At 42.4% G+C, this 21909-nt stretch overlaps 1 protein-coding gene across 2 annotated transcripts in view; it reads left to right on the plus strand.

Annotated features, from left to right (window-relative positions):
- Positions 1–241: 241 nt before the first annotated feature.
- SLC35F1 (solute carrier family 35 member F1) overlaps positions 242–21909 on the plus strand; it is a 691661-nt gene continuing 669993 nt past the window's right edge. Inside the window, exons 1-2 of one of the 2 annotated variants that reach the window (XM_069235371.1) lie at positions 242–1570; positions 5870–5905. In XM_069235371.1, coding sequence (XP_069091472.1) covers positions 1461–1570; positions 5870–5905 — 146 coding nt within the window. In that variant the 5' untranslated portion in view covers positions 242–1460. The remainder of the gene's footprint in view (positions 1571–5869; positions 5906–21909) is intronic. The other variant, XM_069235372.1, reaches the window with a different exon arrangement.

Consider the following 21909-nt stretch of genomic DNA (forward strand, 5'->3'; position numbering starts at 1 on the left):
ATAGCTCTCATCACAACCTCTATTGGCTTGAAAACACTGGGACTGAGTGAGAGTCAGCATCGGTGCTCCACGGGGTGGTGTGGCCGCTGTCCTAGCGTGTGGTTCTGAAGAACCTTCCCAGAGGAAGCCCTGGTTTTCCAGATTTCATTGGGGCGGTGCAGTGCGCCCTCGCCTGGCGATAGCTTGGAACAACAGGCCCACGTCTTCCCCCCCAAGCTCGGCGGCTTACCCGGCTCCCGCGCTCGCTTTCATTGTGCAAGGCAGCGGCGGAGGCACACTGCACGCTGCATCCCGCCCAGAGAAACGCGCATCACCTGCACCGATCGGAGGAAGGGCCGGAGGCCAGCGGGCACACACAGGGATCTGAACCAGCAGCAGGGTGACCAGCACGAGAAGAGAACATACACAGCCCTGCTGCGGCGGAGCCCGCAGCCCCGTGCCAGGACCCCACTGAGCCAGTCCGGCACCTGCCATACCGTGGAAGCGTGCAGCATCGAGGCACCCCTCACCCACTTCAGAAACCCACCGCGGGCCGCATGATACTGGTGCGCTGCATTCACCGGCTCCAGTGAGCCCGGACAAGCTCCAGAGGGGCAAGTTTAGAGCGGCGCGAATCTGTAGTGCTGAGTGTGAGAGCGTCATCTACTTTGTGGTTTGGGCTACTGTGGGCCCCGTGGGTGTGCGCGATCCGCTTAATGTGGCGCTTAATGTAGTCCGGGGTCCGTCTCATGTTTTGCCTGTGGGATGCTTGCGTGATCGTCCTGGGACTGCGTGGTCACTTTGAAGTGGCTCCTATGTTTATTCCAAAATTGTATAGCCACTCCGTGGTAGTGTGAACACTCAGAGGCTGTGTGTACACCCTGAGACTGCGTGAACCCCCAGGCTGTATAGCCCGCCGGATCCTATGAGATCGCCTGGCTTCCTTGTAATCACCTGTGATTGTGTGATCCGATTGTGAGAACCCATCTGTGTAAGAGCCGCGCGCCAATCTTCGTGATTGCTTGCTATGATATGTGAAATCTAGCCTCTGTAAATCTGATTTTCTCTGAACAGTGCCAAGCTGTTGGCAGGTTGGCAGTGCGCCTGGTACCTGCTTCGGGTTTCCTATGGGATTGAGATCTTAACCTGCACTGTGTGAGTCGTTTCAGTCTGTCCTCATACGTGTGTCTGTTATTAATGCTGATCCGTGTGCTTATTATCTGGGCACTGCACGTGTGAGTGGGTTGTGTACGAGATGTGCAGACTACTGTGAGTGGTGGGTCTGTGTGGTCAGCAGCGTATTTCCTGCCAGTGCCTTGATCATTCCTCTGGACCTGCCGGCCTGCCCTGGGGCAGGCGCGACCACCATTGCCCTGCCGCTGCTTCAGCCCCCAGCCCTGGTGCAGGCGGTGCCCAGCCCTTGCCACTGGCGCTGCCCAGGATGTGCCCAGCCTTCTGATCTCGGACCACCTGCAGCCAACATGATGCCCGAGCATGCCAACCATGTGGTGTCCACCATCGAGAACATGCCCGCGGAAAGCATCTCAACGCCCTTCACCCTGCAACAGAGGATCAGGAGAGTTTTCAACAGGTGAGCGAGCCTCTGGGCATCATCAAGGAGATAGAGATTTCTGGGGCGCGTGTTTGGTCACAAAATATATTTCTCAGATAATTCGTGCTGATCACAAGGGCATCTTAAATACATTGTCTTATAAGAGTATCATTTGACAGATTGTTTTGCTAGTGACATAATCTAATGCAATAGAAGATATGATGGCTTTTGCCTTAGGCTGGCACGGGCCATGGCAAGATCTACATACACCACAAAACATGTTGCATCTGTGAAAGAAAGGGTATTCATGTGGCAGTGGAATGACATGAAACATCACTCGATGGCACGCATTTTTTTTAGATATAATGACTATGTCAGTAGGTTAATGTAAATTATTGAACAGAGTTTATAATGACTATGTCGGTAGATTAATGTAAATTACTGAACCGAGTTAGTCTGGTGTTTTAATTTTAAATCCCCCCCTCCCACTCCAATAGACTACATATTGCCTGCTGGAGTAGTAATAATATTAATAGGGAGATGTCTGTTTTTTTCAATATTGACTGTGTTGAGTTTTGTGACTGGTCTTGCATAGGGATTACAGCAGTAGTTGTGGAGCATGCATGCTGGTATAGCTCATGCATGTCTGCTTGCAGTGCTGGCAGCTGTGAGTGGTCTTTCAGTAGTAGTTGCCGTGGGGTGGCCTTAGAGTATTATTACCTGACTGTGTTTTTCCATCAAGAACAGATGATGGATGGAATGTGGAACAAATCAAATATTCGCCCCCCATTCACAGATCTGGGTTTAATCCATCGTTTTATTGCTCACCTTTCCACCCCAGTTTGGACCCAGCCATATGCAAATCAGTCTTGATCCTGCTCCCCGTGGGAACAGTCCAGCCCGAACTGCCAGGCCAGGTCCTCCCAGGACCAGAAACAAGCATCCTGGACTGATTTCAGGGTATCACCTCTCACCAGCCAGGCTAGCGTGAATACAGTGAGCATGGGACCCACATTTGGGCATACCCTCAACACTTTGGGCAGTTGATGTTGGCCCTTTTCTTGTAATAGTCCCAGTGGCACATTTTGCAGTGGTTTCCCATTGTTGCAGCATGTTTACCGTAGTTGCCCTGGTAGTTATTGTGGAGTGTTCTTGCATTAACGGTAGCTGTTGGGTAGCATCATAATGCCAGTTGCTGTGGGCAGGTTTGTAGTGATAGCTCATCTAGCATATTGTGCCAGTAATAACATAATATTTTCTGTGTAGCAAGTGTTGTTTGAAACCCTCTACCTAATAGTTGTGGCCTAGTAGTTCAACTGTAGATGCTGTGTGGTATTCTTCAATGATAATTGTTTTAAGGTGCAGTTGCAGTAGTTCTCTTAAGGTATCGGATTACAGTATCATTGGCTGTAAAGTGTGTTTTACAGCATGAAACAATGTAAGAGAAGTGAGTTTACAATGGCGTTTGTGAAGGGTTGTTTTGCCGTAGTTCTTTAGGGAAGACCTGCAGTTACAGTATTAGGGGCTGTGGGATAGTCTTGCGGTGGTATTTATTTTGAATTGTTTTATTAAGCTAAGGCAAGTTCTTGCCATGGTTTCTCATGTGGCTGGGATTACAACTCTAGTTGCTCCTGTGGTCTATCTGTGGAAGCTGTTACGAAGGTCCTCACATCTGCTGTGGGAGGATAACAAAAGTTGCTACTTCAATAAAACCTGCAGTAAAAGTTTTTATGGCTGCTCGTGAAGCATTTGAGGGTGTGTACTTGTCATTAGTTGAAATGGACTGGACCTAGAGCAGAAACTGCTTGGGTGATTGTGAATTATTCTTGTAATTATAACTGTGGAGTGGGATTTGACTGTTACCTGCAATGGCTTCTCTTGCAGTAGTAGCTGCAATGAAGTGGTAGTTGCTGTGTGTGGTTGTATGGCATAAACTGCTGCAGGTACTGCTGAAATGGTTGATTACTTGGGTGTTGTTGCATTCGGAGTAAGAGTGAATTGGCCACGCGGCAGCAGTTGATGTGGAATTTGTTTGCAACAATTCTTTAAATGGTTAACTTTGAAGCAGTAGTAGCTGTTCTGTGTGATTCCTTATTAGTAAATGTGAGTAAGATGTCAATAAACATCCTTGTGGCTTGTGGTAGTTGACTATGAGCAGTAGTAGTTGTGGGTGGGTCTGTAGTGCACTTGTAGCAGCCGTTGATGTGCTGTGGGCTCACAGTACTGCCAGTTAACGTGTAGTGGGATTATCGTACTAGATTATGTGGCTGAAGCGAAAAGAGGCTCAGCTAAGTAAAGAGAAACAGGAAGTGTCCTAGAACATCAAATGGTAATAAATTGGGCACCTTGTGCTAGATTCAATTAATGCCACAGATTTATTCCACGAGTTAACTGGGTCCAGCACTGTCCTTCCAAATGATTAATCACTAATAATTGGCTCAATGGGATATTTTCCTGATGCATGCTCTGCTAGTTTCGGTTTTGTATAATTTTACAATGGTAGTTTCTGTGGGATAGTCTTGAAGTGGTATCTTCTACGAGGCAAGCTTCCGCCTTGTGCCTGTCGGGGGCCCTTCAGGGGTAGTTGTTATCAATGTTAAAGTGGATTGCCACTCTAGTTCAAGTAGGAGGGTCTACCAGTAGCTACTCTGCAGTTTCTTTTTTATAATACCTGTTGCTGTAGGTTGGTGTTGAAGTCAAAGTTTAAGTTGGTGGGATTGCTGTCGCTGCTGGTGTAGATTGGATTTGTACTAAATGTTTGCTGATCTAGTGCGAATTTCTTTAAACTGGGATTTTTGAAAAAACAAATTGGGTGAATTTTGCAGTGAAAAAACAGCATACAACCAAAAGGACAGCATGCATCTTAAAATTATTATAACTGTATACATCAATGCACATTACTGAACTTGTCTTAAACAGTGAAATAGGTCTGTGGAAAGGGAAGAAGGGAACAGCCACTCAGCGAAAAGTCAGCCTGTGGGGAAGGCACCAAACTTTGGTTTGATAAACACTCTCACACCAATCACAATTCATGCCTCACTACACTATGCAGCCTGAGTACTGGGGCCCAATGCCTGGGGGCTGGATTAGCAGCATCAACCCCATTTCCACCCCATGCCTTCAAGAACATCTCCAAAGAGGACACTTTATCCTTGGGATGGGATCGAACCTTCATCAACTCCCAATAGAGGTTCAGCTGCTCCTGGCAGTACACCGCATCCCGAAGCCACCCATCCCTCTGGGGATTCAGGCGCCTTCCTCAATGCCTCGCCACCTGATGCTTCGCCAGCACCAGCAGGATGGATGTCAGCTTCCGCGCCTCGGTCAGGACGTCCTTGACATAGCCAAGGATCTCTAGTTTCAGGGATGCGCCCCATGATTTCCCCAATATCATCAAACACTGTGACCCAGAAGTGTCACACTTCAGGCAATCCCACGCTAAGTGCAGAAAGTCAATGTTTGGCGCAGTGCAGCACACACAGCCCACATCTGCAACCTGACCCATTCTATGGATCCTCTCAGGTATGCGGTACAACCTATGCAAATATGTCAAATGGACTAGGCGCAGCCTGTAATTCGAGGAAATAGCTCTGGATAGAGTACAACAATATTTCCACTGTTCCTCAGTAAGGGAGGCGGCTAGATCCACCTCCCACACCTGCTGGGAGCCAGGTATCCTTACCGGTGCAGTTGCCTGCATTTCTGCACATAGCCTCGTGGCTAGCCTGTGCGGCGACATGCTTGTAAGAGTCATCTCCAGCACTCAAAGCATTGGAGGGGCTTCCAGGAAGGTATAATGAATCTCACGCAGGGAGTCCTGTAACTGATAAGTGAATGTGTCTAACATGGTGACTGCGGGTCCCTGGAGAACCTGCTGCATAAGGTGGGATTTAATTGCAATGGTGTTGGATGATTTTTGCAATAACATTTACCACGGGTATTCTTGACGTACAGGTTGCTTCAATGTGCTCCTTCAGCAGTAGCAGTTACTTTGCATGATATTGCAGTAGCTGTATCTTCAGCTGCAGTAGCTGATACCGGGATTAGCCTTTACTTGTTATTGCTGTTGGTAGTCTTTCAGTAGCAGGAACAATGGGTGGCCTGCAGGATGTAGCTGTTAGTTGTGGTCTTCACATTTTAGCTGCATTGCTCTGATGTATTGATAATCGTGTTTACTCCTTCATTTTACATTTCAAATCTTGAGCTAAAACTAACCAGATTACTCCGTTTTTATTTGGTATACTTTATTGGTAGTTTAAAGCATATGCTTATTTTAGCAATGCATCTTCGACCTTTTTTTTAGGAAATCAGCAAAACAATTAAATTCCTTTTCAACAGGGTCCTGCCCTCATGTTCTGAGTTGGTCCCGAGATGGTAAGTTTTTTTTGTGCGACTTGTCAAAAGTTTTCTAACTGCACATGTATTGAAATAGAAAATGACAGAGAAAACCCTCATTATTTTTCTGGGATGAGAAAATAAAGCACTGAATTCATCCCAAAGTTGTGACTCCAAGGACGACGTGTAAATTACATAAAAAGTGATTGAGTCAACAACACATGAACCTGGTCCCTCCTAAAAAAATGTAGCAAATTAATTCAATAAATTGTTACAATATTGTATTTACTGTTTAATGCTAGGTGTGTGTTGTAACAGAATATCCATTTGAATCGTTTTGGGCTGTCTTCATTTCTCACTTCTTTTGGAAATTTTTACATTTCAAGCATCTGTAGGTATCAAAGCAGCCTCATTTTTTGTATAAAGCATAGAGAGGAGTCGGTAGAGTGGACTCACGTATTTTGAAAACTGATTTATTTCTGTATCATATTAATTTGTTTCATAAAGTTTTTCATAATTATGTATAGAAACACTCTGTACAGCAACGCACAGCTTCTCCACATGCCATTATTTATCCACAAACGTGTGATTGTAAGGTGATATACAGCCTGTATCTACAGGGGAAATATAATCCACTTATAGACCTGACTCTGTGTGTAACAGTTTATCTAATGTCAACAGTCCACACTGCCTTGCTACTCTCGCAGTCGACAGGCCCGTATTCTCTGTGTGTTGATATAACAAAGTATTCATCCTGAGTCGCCCACAGCTCTTCCCATCTGTTTTTAACGACCATTGAATGTTTTCTACTGGGCAGGTGGTGGCCAGAACCACAGGACACTTGAGCTCACCGTATCATTTTAGGTTTAGTTTCTTTGTCATGCGTGCTGTGATAATTTGAGTCTCACTTCTGTAGCAGGGTGGTGTCAGTATTCCTCCTTGTTGACATTGTATGTTTAATTGTTGTCACAGATAGTGACTTTGGGCAGAGCGCAGGCGAGCACATAGAAATCCTGCCATGGAAAATCTTTGCAACAGGAAGTTGTGAGGAGGTGGTTAAGGGGATACCTGGATCGCAAAGGCGGGGCCACCTGCACAATACTTTGTATCCAATTTCCTATTTTCCACCAGTCCTTCTCCTAACAGAGAAAGATGTATCGGCGTGATATGCTGCCTGCCTCGTTCCTGGAAAAGCCTCATGACTCATAGGGACTTACAACAACCTGTCTGGAGCTTTCCCGTGGGTGTATCCACCAATAGAATGACACAGTTATTGTGGCTGGATTTATAGTCTACTCATCGCTTGCATGTGCTCGATACGGGCCTGGGCCCAAACAAAAGAGCAAGCCGCTGCCCTCAGGAAGCTTCCTGAGATTCGACATGCCATAAGATTACATTGTGGAGCCTTGAAGGAACTATTCTTGTTACACCTGACGAAGCTGTAATTTAAGGAATACGTGTGAAAGTCATTTCTCACAAATGGGAGTGCTTGCGTCTGCAGTTCCTCCTGCCCTGTGGGAGTGTCGATCCATCTAGTTTGAAAGGGGTGAGGTCTACCCTTCTGAAACTCGTTTCCACTAGATCTGAATCTACCTGTACCGCACTGACCTCGTTCATAAAGCATGTTTAAACATGGCTACCTCCTTATTGAGGCCTTCACTTCCTGTTCTATCTGTTGCCTTGCAGAATTTGCAGAGTTGGAGAACAGAGAGTCCTTTAAGCCAGCACGTTTGCTAAAGTTTGCAAGTGTTACAAATAGAAGAAAGCAAAGACAATATATCTTGCCAGCATTTTTTACTTCTGTTTGCTCGTGTGACATGGATAGTTTCTGAATATGTTGTGATGACTGTAAGGACACACAGTCGCGCCACAGGCTTTTACTGCACATGTTGCCTATCTGCTCCCCTTTATAAATATCATAAATGCATTTCGCTACTTTATTATTAATTTTCAGGTTTAATTATTGTATTTACTTGTAAATACATGCTTTGCTTTGGTAGAAGGTGAGATGTGATCAGTGGTTTATACTGATTTTCCCTGGTACTTAGCGTTGTTATATACCCTGCCAGTATTTTTCAATTTGGTCCCTCGAGGATCTATTTGTTGTCAAGGTCCATCAAAGGCCTTCCACACATTCGGCCTGGTTTGAAAAAGCAGGCAATTCTCTATGGTCCTCCTAATTCATGCTAAGAGAAAATCGAATTCAGATCAAAGGTGTGACCAACACGGAAAGTAGCTGATAGGAAAAAATGATTGACTCCCCATTACACATTAATAAAATAACCAAAGGGGCGTTTGTTGCTAGTATTTACAAGTCCAGAGACCATACTCCTCAATGAATTGAAAAGTCATTCCGAACCAATCAGGTACCATCAAAGACATTCAGAGCCCCATTGAGAGATTGTACAGAGAAGCAAAAAATCATGCAACATGTGCAGAAAGTCGATTTGTATGCATGTAACTCGATTTTGTGTTTAAAAAATAGCATTACTTTATCATGAAAAGTACTAATGGCTTTGCTCTACAAGGAAATCCGTTCTTGAAAGCATTTGAAATGAGCTAGGGATAATTGTGTAAAAACATGAATCTTGTGGTAAATCACTGTTACTGGTTACATCAGTGCAATTACCGGAATTGGAATATTAACATGAAATGGCACAAAAAATATAAATAAGGGCCTTAGTGACTGCACAGCCATTTTGTTTCTTTTCTGTGCAGTGGAAAGCATATCTTAGACTCTAATACAAGCAAGCAAAACGATGAGCACCCTTTACCTTGATTGAGTAATAAAAGACAGCCATAACTATGTAAAAATGCCCCCTTACACCCATTGGTCCTGGTGTCATAGCCAGGGCCCACCAGGGGAACCAAAAACAGCGCTTTACAATATCACAAGCGATGTTAAAGCAAGAAATGGGGAACTAATCATTGTGGATGTTACAGGGTGGTGTTCCACATCCTGTGGGAGTGCATGGCCCTTTAGTGGATGTCCACGAACAAACATAAGCTAGGCATCTCTTCGGATGTGGAATGACTTCACAAGGTGTAAAATAATACCAATAGTTCAGGTGGGATCCTCTTCTGTTGCATAATTTTGCAGCGAAAGGTCTGGGAAGGACCGGTACCCCTGGAATTGTAATGGAAATGAAGCTGCAAACACACAATCAAGAGTCTAGCAAGATGACTGTTTAAAGGTCTTTTCAATAAACTACATTCTCACTATCAGGCAACAAACTATTTTTCCATTTTATTCCTTAACATTGGTCAGTTTGTTTTGCCTCAAGTGAATGAACTGGCAAGGCCGAATGACAATTGCGGTTGAAAATATTGGAAATCACTCATGATTCGCCTAATCCCCCTGCATATCTTCTGGTGAATCCCCTTATACCAAGTGATGTCAGGTGCCATGATACAGTAGCCCTTGGTTTGTGCCAGTTGATGACTTTGGCTCATACATCCACAACTCAGCTGCCAATCTTATACCTGCCTCCTTGCCGGGCGCCACACTTCCTCCACCACTCCTCACAAACCCCAAGAGAAAAAGAGATAATCAAAATGATCCAATAAGTGTGACTGCTATTAGTGCCAGTGGTTGACGTGACCTTACCATGCAAGAAAAGAGGTGAATCCTAGATTCTGGATTGAATGCATCCTGCAGAGCACTCCAGTTTCCAGCGGCTTACCTACTTTACTGCTGGGAATCTCAGCCTTCAAGATGAACAGCTCCTCATGCAGTGATCTGGAAAGAGTAAGATCTGCCTAGAGTGATGCAGGTCGCCTGAATGGAGACACTGTCAAATCAGGGTCAGGTGAGAGATAATGTGAAACCTGGCAAGTACGACATCTCACGCAAAAGTGGTGACGAGAATACAGAAGCAAAGATACACCACTAGGTTGGGAGAGGGGACATAGAACCAGGTAAGTAGAGTGCTGTAGTACTTACTAAAAAGTTCTCAGGAGCACCACCAAAGACTCAAAGAAAAACCTGGTTTCCATTTGTTTTCATAACACAGAAAGATGTACCAGGACACCCTGTAGTCTCAGGTGTACCAGCCCCCTCGAGCTTGGCTCGAAGGCACTGGTTGATATAATCAGGAGCACAAGCCAGGCCCATGTGCACTTCCCATCTCATCATCAATAATATTACTTCAGTTAGTTGGTGCGTACTTCCCATCTTCCCATCAATATTTCTTTAGTTAGTGGATGATAAGAAGTACCACGGTACATATTTCCATGCTAGAGCAAAGGGGTTCAGCATTAATTAGCAAAAGAAATGAGGGTGCCTGACTATATTCCAAGCGAAGAGAGAACAGCAATTGGCTGATGTAAACAAGAGCCATGAGGGAACGAAAGGGAATAATGAAACATTTTACATAAATACATATTTTTGTTTTACAATTTCTTTAGCCTCATAGCACAATATTAAAATTTTAAAGCACATACCTAGGCTGATATGCCAAATAGGCTAGTCAAATCCCTTACCCACGACCGCCAAAGCAGCCATGTTATTGAGACTCTCTGACGTCACAGAGTTTATGTAGAATCTGAAATTTAGCAGTATAAGTGTGTCACGTGTGGCTGGGTAGAAATGAATATTGTTGAGGCTTAAAAGGGTTGCTGTAAAATGTGGATTCTGTCTTGTGAAAAATGGAAACTAGTCAAGCTTAGAATGTGCAGGAATTGTAAAGTTAGTGCAGCAGAAATATGGTATGATCCTAAGATTGTGTTGTGCTTCTCACTCTTGTAAGGTGACTCAGGCAGTTGCTGCTAGGTCTAATTACCTCCCAAGAGGCACACAAAGGCAGGCAAGCACAGAACAGTGAACTAAGACCAATGCTCTGTGGGACACAATGCCTCGACCTCTCAGCCAAAGGAAACGAGCATGACCCTATAGACCATGGATACTCAAAGTACGCCTGCGGGCCTCATGGAGCCCCTCTGACCTTTACATGCGGCCCTTCGAGCAACAGGAGCACTGGTCAGCTGTTTGCTCAACTCTGCACTAACAATAAAAATATGAAATACATGCACAATCATTTATTTCAAGCTCAATTGGTCTTAAAGAAAGGAAGTAACTAGGACTCCTGCACTTAACTTTAGAAACGCCTTCATTTTTAAGGACATCTTGCAACACAAGTGTAAAACTAAGACAGCCTCTTCAAAATGAAAAAAGTGTATTTAGTTAACATGCAGAACCTTTTTGCCTTAGTACAATTTATTTTATCAGTGCATTGAGATGTATCCATTTAAAAGTGATAGTTTTCAAACATAAATTTGGAAACATAAATTTGGAAACATTAATTATTTCCCTAGCCCTGAGAACATCACCAATAGTAAATTAAAGAGACAAGTCACTTGGTATGTGCGCTTTATGGGTGGCCTGGGTTCCTATCATACATGAACAACATTACACTTTAATAAATCAAACATAGAAGCAGGTTTTGTGCAGCACACCATGAATCATGTATTTCGAGGTCATCTTAAATGTGATAATGTAGAAAAAGGAGGGAAAGTGAGACTAAACAATTGTCTAGGATCACACTATTTGGAAAAGTGGGTAAGCCAGGATTAGTTCCAGGTTTTCAGGTTTTCTGGTTTCCCATTGTTTATTTCGGCCACTAGATGTGTATAATTTGCTTCTCCTACACCTACCTTGCCACCAATCCCCCCAGCCACCCCACCAGACATCAATGCGGCCCCAGGCACGTCACAGACCAAACATTTTGGCCCCTGGGAAAATGTTTGCGAGTACCCATGCTATAGACAGATGGGCATAGATATATATGTGGAGACAGAGAGAGAAACGAGAGAGAGCAAGAGAGAGAAGATAATGGGTAACTGTGTAATATGGACCTATACTGCCATCGAGTGATTCTAGTGTCATTTATAAACGACGAAAATAGCACCATATTACATGTTACTTTTTATGTATTTTATATAGCATTATGTATTAACTCATTTTAGTACTCTTAATGAGATCATTATTTACCTGAGACTGCAGATCTGTCTGTAAATGTTTTGAGAAATGTGTGGTTTTACTGGGGATAATGGGTTTATGTTTAAAATATGTTTTATACAACAGTATGTATTATTGTAAATCAATTTTTAAATGAAAAGTGAAAGGAAATTAAAAACATGTAATCTAAAATGTGAATTTATTTTGTAGTGATTTGGAATTATACAGTAAGTTCAGCAAGGCTTACATAAAAAAAAAGAAAGTGCAATGTAGAACATCCTAACTTTTTGATGGCAAAGTTTTGTATTTACGATGTTTATTTGCACACGCTGGGGACGATTCCTAATGCATGCATCAAGGTTGGGCCTGCAAGGGTAAGCTTGTCAGGTGTGGTGATTAATACTCTGAAAGCAGCAGTCATTGTGAACGTCTTTTTTTAACCCACACAGAAAGAAGAAGAAATTCTGTGTTAACTATTCATTTAACTTTTGTATTTGTTTAGGGAAGCTAAATATCCTTCAACAATAATTCATCACTCTGAATTATGAGAAATAATTCTTATGTAAGTCCTTTTTCTGTAGATACGAGCTCTAAAACCACTGGCAAGTATTCATTAGGAAGGCTTACTCTGTGCAAGTGCCTGTGCAGAAGAATAAAAAAAAATCTCTTATTTCAAAACAGACAGTCGTACAAAAATAGACATAGGAACAAATTGTGTATATTTTTCACTATCCCAGGGCCTCAGTCACACAATGGGGGTCATTCCGACCCTGGCGGTCATGGACCGCCAGGGCCGGGGTTGGAGGATGCACCGCCAACAGGCTGGCGGTGCATCAAGGGCAATTCTGACCGCCGCGGTCAGAAAAGGGAATCCGGTGGTTTCCCGCCGGTTTTCCCCTGCCCCTGTGAATCCTCCACGGCGGCGCTGCGAGCAGCGCCGCCATGGGGATTCCGGCCCCCTTCCCGCCAGCCTGGTTCTGGCGGTTTTCACCGCCAGAACCAGGCTGGTGGGAACGGGTGTCGTGGGGCCCCTGGGGGCCCCTGCAGTGCCCATGCCAATGACATGGGCACTGCAGGGGCCCCCTAACAGGGCCCCACATTGATATTCAGTGTCTGCCTAGCAGACACTGAAAATCGGGACGGGTGCAACTGCACCCGTCGCACACCAGCAACTCCGCCGGCTCCATTCGGAGCCGGCTTCCTCGTTGCTGGTGCTTTCCCGCTGGGCGGGCGGGCGGCCTTTTGGCGGTCGCCCGCCAGCCCAGCGGGAAAGTCAGAATGACCGCCGCGGTCAAGGTACGGACTTCTGGCGGTTCCCGCCAGGCGGGCGGCTTCCGCCGCCGGCAGGGGTCATAATGACCCCCAATGTGTTGTACATTTGAAGGTGTGCTCTTTTACCTGTTGATCTGAAGTTTTGGGAGCAGTATTTTCATTTGAAGGGAGTGCCGACCTACGCAGGTGAATGAAGATGATGTGGGCAGAGTCACTCCTGTATAAATTGATGGAAAGCTTACCAGTGTGAAATTGAAGCGGGGTGTCAGAGCTCCGTGCACTTAAGGCTGCCTCCACCTGGACATCCTTAGAAGGGTATTTTTGTCTTTTGCTGCTTACAGCAAATTCAAGCAGAAATCATAGAGGCTTTGTAATGCTGCAGCTTTGCAGTTCGGAAACTAGACCCCCTCTGTGAAGCATGTGCTGAGCAGCAAATTATTGGGCACATTTAGAGTCCACCATGAGGCTGCACGCCACATAAAACATGGGAAAACAGTGCCTTTGACAGCGAGAAATACTAGTGACCATTGTTTTCTTCCATCATTATAGGAGTCTAAGGTAAGAACCCACAGTGTTTTAAGCAGACCAACCTTAGAAGTGAAAAATACAAGTATTTCTAATACCAAGGCATGTTTCCTCACTGGAAAAAAATGTTTTGTGAAATCTTTTCTACCCAAGTAAATCTGTTTAAAGCATTTTTTTCTCGTGCTTAATGTCTTACTGCTTGCAGGCGACACCTAAGTCTGGTGTAAGACACAACTACTCACTGGAATTGCTTTGTGAGTTACGCCTTGACATTCGGGTGTAATTCATATCTCAGGGCCTCATTATGAGGTGCTCAGTAAATCAGTGGGGTAATATTTATTGGACCTGGTATTACTGATACCACAAGGAGGATTTACTAATTACTAGTTGAGGTATTACCACACCATTACTAGTTTTGACCCTCAGCCCTGATTATGAGTTGGGCAGTTAGTTCAGACCTGTACCGACCCCTGTTTACGTGCAGGTTAGAACTACGAGTTGTTAGAATGTGTTAAATGGCCCAACCATGGTTACATTTTGGCAAGTCAAAACTGTCGAAATTTAACGAGGGGAAAGGACATGGACTCCCCTCCGAACTCATTCAGGATCTCTCAGGTCAGGATACTGAGCTGAGGGGACCTCCTGGAGCTCGGGCCGCCCCTGCACCGCTAGGGCTGTCGGGTCCTTTGTTATGCCACTGCCATATGGTATTTACCATATCATGTGGATTTTGGTACGTTAAACACCAACACCCACATGCTATTCCCCAGCAACTCATATTAGGTGGTATTTATCGCACTGGTAAATAATTTACCCCGTGGTATCAATATTTAACATGAGCGATAAACACCGCCAATACTCGTAATCAGGGCCATAGACGGATGGACGTGCTTCATACTACATATTTTTCATTCATTGACTAGGCTTATTCCTAGATCTGCTCTGCTCTTTAGAGTGGCAAAATGTGCCAAGTATAATAGCCCTAAAAGGAGAGTTAGACACGAGTACTTAAAGTAAAGTATGTGTGATTCGTGCTCAGAGATGTCACTGTAAACAATCTGATAAGAAAAGCTGCTTGGCGCTATTGTGTTCGGTTTTTCATCAGAGCAGTTGACTTGATTTGAGAAGCAGAGAATCAAATAAATCCACTCAGAAAGGACCAGGAAAAATCTTGCTTATTATGTCGTATTAAATGCATACATAATGCAAATCTGATTCAGAGGCAAAAATAAATATGTCTAGGAACAGGCTTGCTGTGGCTTGTGGTAATAGCTCTCCCTCCTCTCTAAAGCTGTGTGGCGAATTAGTCTGCGTTCAGTCTGTGGTTAAATAAACCCCAATCCCTAAACTAGGCCCGTTTTACACATTCTCAGACCAGCCACGGCCCCTTTGAGGTATCATACCGGATTATGGTCGCCTTTATGACATCTGACAAAATATAGCATCTTAAATATCGTTTACAATACTATCCCCTCGACTAGAGTTAATAAAAGTAAATCTACATACTGTAGAGATATGTTTTTGTTAATATTTAGGCCAGAATATTTATGTCAGGTGATATTTTTGTTTTCAATATTCTGGCATACAATCCACCCTAAAGACCCACCTTGAAATTTGCGTTTAGAATATGTTTCTGGTTTCAGATAATTGCTGGAAAGGCAAGTGGTATAGGTGAAAATCACCTATAATATTTTATTTTTTAAATTGTTGCATAAGCATTCTGCATATGAAGGCACATGCAGTTGTATGTCTCATTCTTCATTGCTTCACCCCACTCTTAGACAAGGCCACACGTTTGCCTCAGTATGATGGGAACATTCCTCCAATACAGATGCGTGAACCACACCAAACTATTTCCCACAAAGGCCACACATTAAATCCTCAATCTACCAATCAAATCTTTTTTCCTTTTACTAATTTTTATTTGGTTTCTAAAGTAGTACTAAAACTGATGTCAATTCGAATTAAACTTTGTATACCATAATTTCTGTTCTTAGCGTTGCACACACCCAATAACATTCATAGCCATAATGCAATAATCCACCATTACTTCCATTTTGAATATAACATTGACTATTCCAATATCCAGCTTAACAAGGGGTATGTCTTGTTTCTCTTTTGGCATAGAAACCTAATATCACCTCCAAATTCTGTTAAACTTATTTACCGCTCTGGAACGTTTGGCATAAATTCTTTCCAAGTCGCGCACTTTTCACATTGTTTAACCCATTTCAGGAATTCTGTGGGTTCTTTATCTTTCCAGTGGGTGAGACATTAATACCAACATAGCCAGTTATGATTGCAAAGTTTTGTTTCTAAAATGAAATACACACCCAATCACTATAACTACGACAGCTAGGCCACTGATTTGATATAATTAATTTGTAGTTTTGAAGAAAGGCGGGGATGCGGTAATTCACTCATTAGGCATGCAATTGTATTGACCTCAAGTGAGCTCCATGTACAGCGCATGAAATTTAATCAGATGCTTTGTTCAAATTAGTGGAGCTTATAATCGAGCCAGTGTCTTTTTTATTTATTACCTCTGCCAGAAAAGGATTGGCGTCATTTTTAGCCTTTCTAAGAAATTCTTCTCAGTGCCAAACTTCAGGATTTGTAGTGTGTTTTTAAAGAGGTAAGGTACTACACTTTAGCAGTTTCAATCTAGTGGGCTGAGCATTGGCGTAATGTGTTGTATATTTGGTAATAGGAAAATTGAAACCATCCTATATCATTGGATTCGTTATCTTTTAAATAATCCCATAAAATGGGTCTGGCATTAATAAATCAATCTCCTAATTTACCGAAGGCCAGCTCTATTCCAGCTTTATTCCAGCTGGGGTAAGCTGCGTGCAGAGCACCCCAAGTAATGTTTCAGCGTGGGTATCTGGAATCGGCTGTGCTTGAAGTGACTGCTGTATGTTCAATGACTTTAAAGTGTGATAGCGTAATAACTTGGGGTTTTAGTAGCTTTGTCTTTTAGGAATGGGATATGTAATCTTCTCTTTTATCATAAATTTCAAATATAAAAGCAAACAGTGTATTATCTGGGTGATTAAAAATCATGAATATACAGGGAGTGCAGAATTATTAGGCAAATGAGTATTTTGACCACATCATCCTCTTTATGCATGTTGTCTTACTCCAAGCTGTATGGGCTCGAAAGCCTACTACCAATTAAGCATATTAGGTGATGTGCATCTCTGTAATGAGAAGGGGTGTGGTCTAATGACATCAACACCCTATATCAGGTGTGCATAATTATTAGGCAACTTAACAAAAAACAAATATATACCCATTTCAATTATTTATTATTACCAGTGAAACCAATATAACATCTCAACATTCACAAATATACATTTCTGACATTCAAAAACAAAACAAAAACAAATCAGTGACCAATATAGCCACCTTTCTTTGCAAGGACACTCAAAAGCCTGCCATCCATGGATTCTGTCAGTGTTTTGATCTGTTCACCATCAACATTGCGTGCAGCAGCAACCACAGCCTCCCAGACACTGTTCAGAGAGGTGTACTGTTTTCCCTCCTTGTAAATCTCACATTTGATGATGGACCACAGGTTCTCAATGGGGTTCAGATCAGGTGAACAAGGAGGCCATGTCATTAGATTTCCTTCTTTTATACCCTTTCTTGCCAGCCACGCTGTGGAGTACTTGGACGCGTGTGATGGAGCATTGTCCTGCATGAAAATCATGTTTTTCTTGAAGGATGCAGACTTCTTCCTGTACCACTGCTTGAAGAAGGTGTCTTCCAGGAACTGGCAGTAGGACTGGGAGTTGAGCTTGACTCCATCCTCAACCCGAAAAGGCCCCACAAGCTCATCTTTGATGATACCAGCCCAAACCAGTACTCCACCTCCACCTTGCTGGCGTCTGAGTCGGACTGGAGCTCTCTGCCCTTTACCAATCCAGCCACGGGCCCATCCATCTGGCCCATCAAGACTCACTCTCATTTCATCAGTCCATAAAACCTTAGAAAAATCAGTCTTGAGATATTTCTTGACCCAGTCTTGACGTTTCAGCTTGTGTGTCTTGTTCAGTGGTGGTCGTCTTTCAGCCTTTCTTACCTTGACCATGTCTCTGAGTATTGCACACCTTGTGCTTTTGGGCACTCCAGTGATGTTGCAGCTCTGAAATATGGCCAAACTGGTGGCAAGTGGCATCGTGGCAGCTGCACGCTTGACTTTTCTCAGTTCATGGGCAGTTATTTTGCGCCTTGGTTTTTCCACACGCTTCTTGCGACCCTGTTGACTATTTTGAATGAAACGCTTGATTGTTCGATGATCACGCTTCAGAAGCTTTGCAATTTTAAGAGTGCTGCATCTCTCTGCAAGATATCTCACTATTTTTGACTTTTCTGAGCCTGTCAAGTCCTTCTTTTGACCCATTTTGCCAAAGGAAAGGAAGTTGCCTAATAATTATGCACACCTGATATAGGGTGTTGATGTCATTAGACCACACCCCTTCTCATTACAGAGATGCACATCACCTAATATGCTTAATTGGTAGTAGGCTTTCGAGCCTATACAGCTTGGAGTAAGACAACATGCATAAAGAGGATGATGTGGTCAAAATACTCATTTGCCTAATAATTCTGCACTCCCTGTACTAATAAATAGGCAGCCTAGTGGTAATCCTGTACTGCAAGACCGCCTTCTTTTCTTGCTAAAAATACTCTCTTTATACTGATTCTAGGTTGATGTTTGTTCAATACCAAGACTATAAATTGATGCCTCAATTTTCTTAACGTTTTTTCTTATAGTATACGAGGGAATGTTAAGAACAGGAATGTCATTAGAAGAAGAATATTCATTTTGTTAAGAGATAATTCATTGTATAAAGTGGTAATTCTCCTTTTGGGTGGGAACTCATCTCTTGCAGTGAATTAGACAAACAATTCCACCTCACAAGGTCAAAGGCTTTCTTGGAATCCATGGAAATACTTGTATCTAGTGTTTTACTGGCTGAACAATAATTATGGCTTCTGCTAATAAATATGTGTTGAAATAGAGCTGATGAGTGGGAATGAAACATTTTGATTGGGATGTATTAAACTGGAATGAGCAAAATAGAATGGCTGGTTAACAGCTTATTTAATAATTTATAATCAGAATTGAGAAGGGTTATAGGATGATAAGGTTTATGTCCAAAGGGTCTTGGCCCATTTTTAAGAAGCTAATTAGAATGAGTGATATTCTCATCCTAAAATGACTTCTATAAAAGCCTGGTACCCTTCTGCGCAGTAACCATTTTCCTTCTTCAGGTGTCTTGCATTTAGGTAAATTTTTTACTGTGTGGACAATTTCCTCTCCCTCAAATTGGCATATTAATTCTTGGGTTTCTGTTGCAGAATGAGAGGGAATCTGTTACTGGTTGAGAAATCCCACAATCACCTTGTCAGAAGTGTCAGCTTTCTCTTAATAGATTTGTTAAAATGATTGGAAAACCTCTGCGCTATCTGTGAAATATCAGAAGTATTAATATTTCTAAAAAGGTGCAGAGAATTATGTTTCTGGGTGCTTGAGCTTTTGCTTGCCAAGCAAGAGGTTTCCCGGTATATTCTCCTTCTTACTAATGTTTCTGAGCCATAGAGTAGGTTTTCAATAATATTTTTGCTAATAAATATTTTCTCATTTTATATGTGTCTGCTTCATCCACATGAAAATTTAGACTATTACAATGTGAATTCAATTTAGATTTGGATTGAAAAAGTAAATTCTATTAGGAATGTAATCAATATTTATTGAATTAATTTAATTGTTCTTTGGAAAGAATAAGCTGGCCTCTCAATGTGGTTTTATAGGCTTCCCAGACAACATCTAAGAGGGCTGAATCCAATTTCTCCTTGAAAAATAGTTGCATCTTCTTCATATTAGTTCTAATAAATGTTTAATCAATTAATAGCATCTTGTCTATGCCTAATTTAAAGGGGGATTTCATTTGGTCCAAAAAATTAACTCTTAGCGGTATGGTTTGAGAAACATTTGAGAATAAATTTCACCATGCAATTGCGTACTGGACTACTGACTAAAAAATAGTCTAAGCAAGAGGCACTTTGTTAGCATAGCATAGAAATAAAAACCCAAACATCATAGGGCTTTTATTTTGTTTGCAGTTTCATTTAGCACAGACTTTGCAGTAGGGCAATAGAGTATTTTCTAAGAGAATCAGGTATAACACATTCTTAGCGAAAGGAACAGGTGCTATTGAGACACATGGAGACAATGCCCCACAGTTGGGCTTACTATATAAGGCAATTCATAGTGGGGTTACATTCGAGATTGCAAGAAGAAAAACACAATATTCATGTGTGACATGGTGCCACTTGTTTGGTAAGAGATGCATAGGCGTGCACTGGATGAAGTGTTTCTGCCTTAGCCTTCCGTGGAGACATGGTCCTAAATGCACATTGCTCCACATGACTGAGTGCAGACTGATAAGATGGTAGCATATGACAAGCTAGAAAAGGCCTGATTAATAGATAATAAACTTCGTCCATTGAAGGACAGGAATTCTGCAGGGCAGATATTTGACGTAAATATGCTCTGGAAGAGTCTGGACCTGATTTAGAACTTGGTGGGTGGGTTACTCAGTCACAACGCTATCATGGGATTTAAATTTCGGCAGATGGATATTCATCATTATTGTAATGGAGTAGCCTGTCCACCAAGTTCTAAATCAGGCCATTTGCTTTTTGGGTTGAGTGTGTCTTATGTTCTTAAAACCTTTCCTTTTGGGCCCTGTGATTGAAATGCATTGCTGTATAGAATGCGTAGAAATTACCCCGGCATTCAGCTGTACCAGCATGAGGCTTACAAGAAAATCTTTGGGCATCTGCACCTATGTTTTTTTTTTTACAAACATACAACTTATACATAACCCCTAAAATTCATATAATGAAATAAATGTAATCTTGACAATTACATTTGAATTAAGTGAGCGATCACTCTGTTAGAAGGTCCTTTTGAGTGGCATCCTTCGGGAGACGGTGACGAGATGAAATTACTCTTTTTGGGGAGATTTAAACATGAGCCACTGAATTGGGATGTTAGTAGGTGACACTATTTAGAGGGTATTGCTTGAAGGGTCCCATGACAGCACCTTGCCAAAAGATGTTAAGTCCATTCTCCTAAAATGGCATGAAAGGGTACTTCAGATCTAAAGATTTCAAAAGACCATTGTCTGTTATTTGGTTTTGAAAATGGAAGGGAAAAGCAATGAGAGGGAGAGTTTGCCAGGTCAAGAAAACACCTCAAAATAAAACTATTCAGTCTTCTGAAGAGCCGGACTCTTTGAACCACCAAATATTAAAATTAATTTAGGTTTGTAGAATATCCACCATGATTATTTATGGGCAACATTCGCATGTAAAAAACAATCAGTGGAGAGGTTTTGCACGCCTGCGGCGAAGTCTGAAACCTGATAGGAATTTATTATTTGATGTGTCGACGAACCTGGACCCGGTTTACGTTCGAAAACTAGCAACACCGGAGATGATACAAGGGAAAGCTAATCGCCTTGTGACAATGCGAAAGCCTCTGATTTAGCAAACAAATATTGACAAAATCCATAATATTTGCAGGAGTGCCGCGGGTTGATTTAGAAAACCAATAATCTAATTGATTGGGGTGGAAATGTCATAATAAGGTTAAAAAAAATATGATAATGATTGCAGCAAGTGAATGCTTTAGCTCGACGTTGAATAACATATAAAAAGGATGTGTAAGAAAGCAGAGTATTTTCACTGATATCCAAAACAAATGAGTGTCTTTTGTTGTGGCGATGTTTGTGTTTGGTGATTTCGTTGCATGACTTACGTGTGTATGAAATGAAACACGCCAGACACGGATAAGTCCTCAACAAAGGGATACTATTTGGGAAGACTGAAAAATTACATATTTTTTTTACTGTGGCTGAAATATTAAAATATCCTTATTTAAGAGCTCATATCATCCTTTAACTGCAAACTAGAGATGTGGATTATAAAAGGGCAGAAATATGAAAACTGTAGAGGAAACACTTAGATATATTGCACTTGTTCAGAAGGCATCTCTCTCTGGGGAATCTGCTCTAGTTTAATGGAGGGTTGGAGAAAAACTCTGTATGTAACAGGCTTAGCTTGTTCCAGGCAAGTGATTATTGTAATTGAAAAGCATTTCCAGTTTCTCGTGATAAATTTAAGCGGAATCTTAGCGGTGCAATTATCATAGGTGACATCACAGCTTAAACTATAGAGCTATATTTAGGCATTTTGCAACATAATTCTTTTA

This window comes from Pleurodeles waltl, chromosome 5 (assembly GCF_031143425.1).
Source record: "Pleurodeles waltl isolate 20211129_DDA chromosome 5, aPleWal1.hap1.20221129, whole genome shotgun sequence".
In the NCBI taxonomy this organism is placed as follows: domain Eukaryota; kingdom Metazoa; phylum Chordata; class Amphibia; order Caudata; family Salamandridae; genus Pleurodeles; species Pleurodeles waltl.